We start from the raw sequence: 9,820 nt of genomic DNA on the forward strand, positions 1-9,820 counted from the left end.
CAAAAGGTTGATGAATTTGTAATGTACAGTACTGTATATAGAATTACAAAATTATTATTACAATACTGTATTAAAAAAATCTGTTGCCATAAATTTAATAGTCGGCTTTCTCTCAAATTCAGTATCATACTTGATAATGCAGTATAAAAAAATCTGTAATTGTTATCAGTATTAAATATTGAAGTCAAAATCACAATCTATAGTCACTTTTTAATCATCAAATGTGAAGATGTTCAGTTTTAATTCCATTTTCTGTGTTATATTAGGCTATCTAGTATAATTTACTTTATGTTCGGCACAAGATGGCACCATTATTGTAGTTGTCTACTCTGTTTATCCAAATACTCATGAAAAAGTAAGGCTCTAAATATAAAAGTAAACGACACACTCTTCCATCGTTTTCGGAAATAATTTCTAACCGTAATAGGTCGAGAGAGATTCATATGATAACAGGACTCCACTTTCTAGTCAGATTATAGATGTAGGTTATTGTTACTTGTATGCAAATTGAACGCTATTTTATGCTTTTCTTCTTTTATTTTTTCGTGCATTATTTATTTATTTGTTCTTGTCTTAAATTTGTATCATCTGAGATGATTATGAAAGTGTATTTTGTTAACAAAAATAAAAGAACATAGCAATGGATTTTGAGAATATGAATGCTGTGCAAGGCAGAATTAGGGTGGACTAAGACATGTGCCCCCTGTCGTTTTTCGGAGAATGGTAAAATTACTTTAGATACCCAATCTTAACCTAATCCTACTAGTCATGCGATATGCATTAGTATATTTATTTTTATTTTAAAGTAACAAAACCAATTTGGTGCTACAGCCCCATAAGCACCCACAGGAGCATAGTATAATATATTTCGTTTAACGAATTTTGACTTTGTAATGTGCAATACTAGAAATGGGCTCTAGAAAATATATTAATTGTATTCTTTTTTATTTAGTGATGTAATTTACAATGTAAGATTTTAAATTTATATTATATGTAAACCAAACATTACATATAACACAACATACAGTAATTGGTTTACATATAATTGTAGTAAGTAGTTGGTTTACAGAAGTAAGTAAAAGTTAAACGTGTTTTATTATATAATTTAAAAGTAATAAGTAAGTGCAACCTAAAAATACACTCGTGTTCAAAATTAAAGCAACACACATAAATGTACGGTACTTGGCAAAAATGCAGAAACGAGTGCTCCTCCATCACAATAAATCATCCACATGCCTCTTAGAGGCATGTCTGATAAGTTACTGATGTATCAGGAACACTTCCTCACTGTTAGCAGTCCTAGTAGACGATTTTTTTTTTTTATTAGAAACGATTTTGTTGTATATAGCTCATTACGTTTTGTCGCACGGGTGCGCTATTATCGTGCAATTATGTGATAAGATGACACTTTGATGATCTACATAAGCATAAGTTTCAGCTACTCTCGTTTTATAGTGTTGATTTTACACAGGATTTGTGTTTGTTGTTCTAATTTTTGACGTCATTGCAGAATTCAGCTACAAGTTAATGCATCCAAAACCACTTTACTTAACGAACATTTACCGAACATTTACTGCGTTATCTGAGTTTTTGATTATTCAAAATACCTTTAGTCTTTTGTTTTCGAAGCTTCTGGAACTTTCAACGGAAGTGACGTTTTTCTCGTTTTATAATAATAATTTACTGGCAATATTATATATTTTTGGACTCCTCTAAAGAAGAGGAAGACGTTGAGCACGCTTTCAGAACAATAGATTTATTTCTCTTAAAGTAATTAATATTTAAATTTAACTTTCTCTATATTATACTTCCTGATTATATTGATGTCTCTAATGATTGGAATGGAATCACAATTAAAAATTTTTCATGATAATGCCAATGTCATTATTGAGGAATTTAAAAAATATTCTCTGGACAATCTAAATTCTAAGCTGGGAGTTGCGTGTCATTCCTCATACATATTGACACAATTCAATCGGGTAATCCAATTGGCGGAAACCTTCATAAAGAAAAATAGTTTAACAGAGTACTTTGATCAAAAATTTTCTGTACTTACTACTAGAGAAGATTTGAAAGAGTTGAGGGTTACTCAAGATGACAAAACAATGGAAATTTTAACGGGCATTCAAGAAACTGTAAATAATCTTAAAAAGAATTTTTCTAATGAAATCCTTGGTGGAGAAAAAGATAGTGCCCCCAGCTACAGAGACATTCTCAAAAAAGGTATTAAACCAATCTCAAATGTACATGAACCGCCTCTGCAGACCCATACAGTTTTAGTATACAGTGATCAGGAGGGTGCCACTTCCGAACAAACTAAAAGTTATTTAACCAATCATGTGAAACCACATATCCTTGGTGTAGGAGTTAACCGATTACGGAAACTGAAAAATGGGGGAATTGCTGTTGACTTAAATCATAAAGATGAAGTTGAATACTTTAAAGAGTCTGTTCAACAGGTTCCCGGATTAAACTCTCGTTTACCAAAAAAGCGACTTCCATTAATGAAAATTGCATCTGTTCCTAAAGCAGTTGTGAAAGAGGAATTAATACAGGATATCTATGAACAAAACGTGTGCTTCGTACATCTTTATACTGATAAAACTTTTGCGGAAAAAATTAATATTAGATTTTCTCTAAAACAAAAGAACAGAAACTACCTTTCTTGGGTCGTCGAGGTGACTCCTGAAATAAGGGATATACTCGTAAAAGTAGGAAAAGTTCACATTCACTGGTCAACTTGTCAGGTGTACGATTTTATTCCGACAATACAGTGCTATAAATGCTTATCCTTTGGCCATTTTGCTAAAAACTGTACTTCCACAGAATCAATATGCAGTCATTGTGGTGAGAACCATCTTTTTAAAAACTGTACAAATAGACATGAAACACCAAAATGTGTCAACTGTTTGAAAGAGAAAAGAACACAACATAACCATAATACCATGGATAAAATGTGTCCAACGTATCTAAGAGAAAAATCAAAATATCTAACTAGGACTGAATACATACATACATACATGAAAATCAATAGCTGTATGTTACTACAGACCAACAGGAAATACTTGGAGACCACTAGCTGAACTTGGTCATAGACCAACAGGAAATTCACTCCTTGAAATAATGCGTTTCTGAAACTGTGATAAACATCTATACCGTGATGTCTTGCAACCTCTAGACTATTGCATTTTACATGCTATTTGGATGTTCCTGAACATTTTGTATAAATTGGACATTTTACATGATATGGTGAGTTACTTACAATTATAACTGTATGCGCCAGTCTCCAATCAGCAAGACGCTACATTAAGTATTTATTTACATTCATTATTCAGGTTAATTATATTTTTCTATTAAAGGTAACTCTATGTCTTTGCAATCTTGCTGATTTTATGTACATAATTTTGTATATATTTAAGTTCATTATTCCTTAATTTATCTGTTTTTATCTTATTTTATATATTTATTGACTTATTTTCTTCTATTAAGTATTTGCTTTCATCATTTCTGTACACGTAACAAAATTTTATCTTGAGTACTGTAATATTTAATGTGTATAACCGGTAATGCTCAATGCGGGGCCGGTCTGTACTATATTTGTACAACAATAAATGAATGAATGAATACCTTTAGTCCATGCTAACACAGATAGTCAAGACTCTACTGTTTTAATAATAGTAATGGTTTCACTTTTAAAAATTAATTATGCTTTATTTTTTATGATTAAACTTCTTAAAAAATACATCCGATTCTGTTTCTTACACAGAATTTTTACACGATTTTGAGTTAACATAAAATACATAAAATATTGAATTACAATAGTGTTTCTAAAATTGCTACAATTAGAGATTCGTTATATTTCAAATAGTTTAATTATGCCGAGAAAATATTAAAATTTACACCCTGCTTCTTTCCGTTTCCTAGGTGTTAAGTGATTTAGAAGCATTTTACAATATACAGTACTACATTCCTACTTCATTCTACAGTACTGCACAATGCCGGAAAGCATTATCATCCCCGGGATTATGCCAAACAAAATATTTAATAAAATATCAACAATTAAAATTTTCATTACGATTAGAAAGGACATTAAATTTTAAAGGAAAAATTGCATTTTACAAGCTTTAAGCATAGTGAGCAGTGACCATAAAATGGCGTCCAACAAACTAAAAGTCTTTCTGCAGGCCGATTTTTTCATCCAGAACATTCTAAGTTAAATTAATTTCTTTCTAATTATTAAATTTAACTCGAGATGGCGACCTTAATCGCCATCTCGAGTTAAATTTAACCGCCTATCTCTAATCTTAATCCAAAATTGTTTAATTAATATATTATTATTTACTTAGCCTTATTGTAGCTCGATATGAATCAGGCTATATTGTTTGATTAGATGAAGGATTGATACTTCTATAACTAGGAATTTACGAGAAAGCACTTTTCTTTACAAACCATATGCGATTCAACCAAGTTTAAAAGTGGCCGCAACTATTGAATGTTATTCTTATCAGCTACAATGACCACCATCATGTTGAAATAAGTATTTTTTGTGAGTTGTTTCAAGAAAACAAATAACAGTGCTGTGGTCGCAATTTGGGAGTTTTACCGTCATGAGAATTTAAACAAAGATTAGTGACGCAACAAACCTTTAGAAGAATGATCACTCGATTTCAGAAAAGAAGACATCTGGGATTTAATCTGGCCAAGGGCATATTTCACGTATCATTTCACGAGTCGTTATCATAGCTGTTGTTGAACAGTCAATGAATAATGTTGCAGATTCTAGCAGTGCATATGCAGTGTACGGCAGTTGAGTGTATTTTATGGCACAATGTGGAAAATATTGAGAAAGTTGTATTGTTATGAGATCAGCCACAATCAGGAATTGCTTACCGCCAACAGGGAAACCCGATTGATCTTTGCGTTTACCTCCTTGCCTGAATGGAAATAGATGTACTATGATCATGAAAGCTCCTGTAAGGGTTAAAGAGTAAACTCGTAACTGTCGCATCTAGACCACAGAAAACTCTCATGTTTTCTAGCAGATTCCACTGCCCAATTTTCAACGTTTGTATAAAATAAGTTGAATTTTCATGTATTAAAAAGTTTTCAACATTTAAAATAAAACTTCAGTTTTCATATGCTGGTAACACAGAAGTGAAAACAAAATTCAGTGTTCTGTTAGCGGAAGGTTTAAAATTAGTTTCCAATATAATTTTTTGCAGGTCAAATCTCGAAAAAGAAGTGGAATATGAAAAACGTTTATAGATGATTTAAGCTTATTGCTTATAAGCTTGATTTAACCTTAAGTTTTTATTTGACCCTAGAATCTATCATTAAAATATTGGCAGGGAGTTTCGTTAATCTTGTATATATGAAGCATAATATATGGTTTATACCTTAATACCCCGCATTATATTATCTACACAATTATAATTACAATTATAACAGTCATAACAATGAATTAAAGTTCGTTAGGAAACAGTTTTTAAATTTTGTTTTCAAAAAAAGGAATTTAATTCTGAATATATTTTAATATAGAAATTAAAATTATATTCAATATTGCTTGGAGATGATTTAAATNTGTAATAAATGTATTTATTCGAATTAATGTTTTGTTTTTAAGTTATTATATTTACTTTTTAGCATCTGTATGGTGTTTTTTGGAGGGACAGTTTTTCTTACATACTGCTGAATTTTGTAGCTTTTCTTTGAATAAGTAGATAAATAAATAAATAAAATTTCTTGTTGTAATTACGGGTGTTGTTTTCAGTCGTCTAATGTTAAGAAAATTAACACATTCTAAAACATAGAATATTGAAAAAAAAAAAAATTGATTCCAATGTTTTTGGATTGTCATTAGTAATTTTAAACAACGAATTTTTGAAGACAAATTTTTCGTATTCTTCAGTATATTTTAATATGTAACTGTCGTCGGCCGTTTTTAATAAAATACGCTAATAGCGCATACTGTAATCAGAGTTTCGGTTATAGTTATCATTATCTTAAGATAAATAGGCATTTTTAAGTTGTCTTTTCGCAGTATCTGACTTAACATTTAGCTGATAACGTATCATCGTTATCAATTATCATTATCAATCTTAATCAGCGTTTTAAATATTAAATAAAGTAATTTTAATTATCGTTATTTGCTTTCAGTACAGTAGTATAAATTGTGGCATTTCTTTAATATAAAATAGCTAATGTAATACGGTAGTACGGTATACGTGAATACGGTAGTAAAAAACAACGTTGAATGAGTTATTATTATAAATATTATTAATTTTCAAGATTTTAATTTAATTTTTAATTATTTTAATATAACACTTTGATGTTAGAGTTAATAAGAGCAAAATTCTATTAACTGTAGACTTATTTACTTACCTACTTAAAGTTATAAATCTGTTATTATTATTGGTAAATAGTAAACGAACCTCAAATGATTACAATGAGCAAATTATATTGTAATTAAAGCGGGTGAAAACTTAGCGTTTACAAAATAATATTCTGCACTACTTTTTGATTTACATACAAATTTTAATTTATGAATTTAATACTTTTTTACAGAAAATAATTTTAAAAAATGAAAACTAAATGAATATATAGTGACTGCTGTAATAGCATAACTTATCTATTCAGTTCCAAGAGTATGATACTTAAATGAGTTCAAATAAATCTTCACTTACTTGTTAGTATACAACAATATTTGTATTCTTTATTATCCATTTCCTTGCACTTCTCCAAGAAATTTTAGGACCAGCATGTGCCTTTATAGAAATTTTAAATAATAGTCGAGATTTTGCGCGAGTGACATAAAAGCTTCAGACGAGCTGTATTCTGGCTCTGTGGTTACTTAAATACATTGAAACGAGAGCTGCTTTAGATGCTCATTTTGATTTCCGTTTAAAATTTTAGTTTTTTGTTTTTTACAGTTTTTATCCTTCTCTTCATTTTTCTGTGACAGGCGAGAAATCTATCATAGTTGTGAATCACAAGATGTTAAGCTGTTCTAACTTGCAAGCTGATTTAAATCTATGCAAATTTTATTTTCTGTACAAACTACAAACCACAGAAAATTAATTTTAAATTGTTATTACATATTTCGAAATCAGCCAATAAACTGGTTTTATGTCGCCATTTAGCAAATTTCTCATTTCAAAATTTTATGAGTTGAAAACCGGTAAACAACTAAAAAAATGCGAAAAATTTCTGAAATAACGAGTTTAGAAGATGAGAAAGAAAGTGTTAAATTCTTAAAATTTAAAATGATATTAATAGTTATTTAAATCATTATAAATCACATAGATAAGGATGCAATGTATTAAATCATAAAGTAACGAAATATAAAATTATAAATTATTTATTGTATCATACTGTATTGTTAATACAGTACAGTTAAAAAAGTATACCATGTCACCTGTCCGCTGAAAGTGTTGCAAATTACTGTATATCATTAAATATGCAATTGGTTTTGCAAATCTAACGTTGATTATTATGATAAGGAAAATGTTTTAGTTTCCTAACAGAAAAAGCAAGTTTTAGGAATAAAAATATTTATTTTACGTAAGGGCTATTATTAGCCTAATAAAGTACAAATTATTTTTAAATATAAATTAAACCAATTCCAAAATTCCACATTACAATGATTTTGACTTCAATCATTAGATGATTTTCGAGTAGGCTTATTTTCTCAATAAATCATTCTCTAGAGTGTAAAAATGATGAAAAGATTTCTAACCTTTAGATCATATTTGACAGTATTTTTATTGATAGTCTCGAAATTGCTTTGGAATATATTGAATCAATATATATATATTAGTTCACTATATATTTCAATATACATATATATCTCCTATATATATTTAAGATATATTGCTGTAGTGCATAGTTAATATTTTCAGATTTCAATAATTTATAACTGTTTTTCACTTTCAAAATCGCCATAGAGTTTTAGAAATAAAAAAATTAAATTTGAGAAGTGAAAGTCATTGTTATCTCTTATAAATTTTTTTTAAATTCTATAAATATACGAGTTTAATTTTTAAGTAAATATCAATATATCAACATTAATTTGAAGCAAATCTGCTATAAAATGCTAATAAAATGAAAAAGTATAGTTAGCAAAGGGCGAATATATTTCAAGTTTTATCAGAAAAAATAACCAAATGTACAGACTAATGCTATATAAATATTTTTAATTTAATATACTTAGTATTTAAAATAATATATATGTTCAATAATTTTTCTGTTTGATTATTCAGAATATGAAAAATAGCTGAACAGTTTTGTTAAATTATTTGATTATGATTAAATTAAAATTTTTTGCTATATATGTAGTTTTATAAAATCTTTTTAACATGTAATATCTTTTTGTTTGTAGTTATATGACGAAATCCTTCATCAAATAATCTTTATTGAAGTCAATAAAAACTATTTGTTTAATAATATTAACATATTACACTTAAAATTGTATTGAAGTGTAATATATTGTCAATTATATTGTAATATGTGATTTAAAGTTTATTCAATTATTAAATTTTTTGTTTGAATTTACAGTTACTAATTTACTTTAAAAGAATTCACTGCTTATATTCATTATAAAGACATTAATTTTGTTTTTGCTTTTCTTATTTTACTAAACGTAATGTTTATAATGTTTATAATTTTCTCATGGAGATTCTGTAATTATTTAAATCACTAGCTCTCAAATTACAGGTACAGTACCTTTAAAAAATTTCATAACCTAAAATTACTTAAGAAAGCATCTTGTTAAATTAGACTGCAAAACTAGAATTTTAATTTAATAAAATTTTGTTTAATATAATACTTAAATATTATTCATATTTTAGATTATCGATTGAATTGACCTAATTTTTCGTAGAATTGTTAATGTACTTGATGAAATATCCGTTATAAAATTATATTTTTTTAATATACTATTTATAAAATTATAGTTTTTTTTATAGTATTCAAAAAGTTTATTTTTTCATTCGTGACTTTAACATAAAGTTTTAACTTAATTCGATTTCTCAGTAGTTTTATTCAAAACTTAAGCATGGTATATATTGAACGAGGCTAATATACAAACGAATAATTCTTTTTAACGAGGGAGATACGGTTTGCATAAAGAAATTAGTTCTATAATTTTAATATCTATAGTATTATTATTATTAATAATTCTATTAAACACTAAAATGTTTCTTTTTTTATTGATTATATCAGTAAACTATATAATAAGTATTTATGTTAACAACTTTAAAAAAGTGTATTATTAATACAGTTTTTGATAAGTTAAAGTTGTTCACATAACTTTTGCGTAGCTCGTTGTGTAGAACAGAATAAAATTAAAAACTGGGTTCGCTTGTAGAATTTTTTATTTTTATAATATTTTCTTTTAAAACTGGTCCAATAAGTGCTATTTTATAAAATAATGTTTAATACAAATATTCTGAAAAACACTGTACTATCATTCTATATTTTTGCAAAAAATATTAAAAAACCAAACATAATATCACAGTAATTTCTTCTGTTTTTATTGCTCTATATTACTATCTCTTCTACATGGTGAAATTTCAAATGGCATAAAATTAAGCATGAGACAAATTCCTAATATTATCGTCATGAAAATTTATTTACTGATGCAAATTTTTAAGTATTATTTTATTTTAAATAAAAAACAAATTTCATTTTAGTATTATAGGCTATATTTAAAAATAACATTTATCAATAAGGATATTCATTTTAAAATATTAAAATAATATAGGATTAAAATTTTATATATTTTACTTTATTAAAAAAAGTTTCAAAAATGTATTATTCTAAT

The 9,820-nt window shown here is 27.3% G+C and overlaps 2 protein-coding genes across 2 annotated transcripts in view; one reads left to right on the forward strand and one right to left on the reverse strand.

Annotated features, from left to right (window-relative positions):
- Nucleotides 1–1,249, reverse strand: part of LOC111637282 — a 28,992-nt gene extending 27,743 nt beyond the window's left edge. Inside the window, exon 1 of the mRNA XM_023382755.1 lies at nt 1,168–1,249. Within this exon, the coding sequence (XP_023238523.1) occupies nt 1,168–1,249 (82 nt within the window). The remainder of the gene's footprint in view (nt 1–1,167) is intronic.
- A 574-nt stretch (nt 1,250–1,823) lies between these two features.
- The window catches only part of LOC111637283, a 12,273-nt gene continuing 4,276 nt past the window's right edge, over nt 1,824–9,820 (forward strand). The window contains exon 1 of the mRNA XM_023382756.1: nt 1,824–2,877. Coding sequence (XP_023238524.1) covers nt 1,824–2,877 — 1,054 coding nt within the window. The remainder of the gene's footprint in view (nt 2,878–9,820) is intronic.

Source organism: Centruroides sculpturatus, unplaced genomic scaffold, assembly GCF_000671375.1.
Source record: "Centruroides sculpturatus isolate CEXI.00-Female unplaced genomic scaffold, Cexi_2.0 scaffold1004, whole genome shotgun sequence".
In the NCBI taxonomy this organism is placed as follows: Eukaryota; Metazoa; Arthropoda; class Arachnida; order Scorpiones; family Buthidae; genus Centruroides; species Centruroides sculpturatus.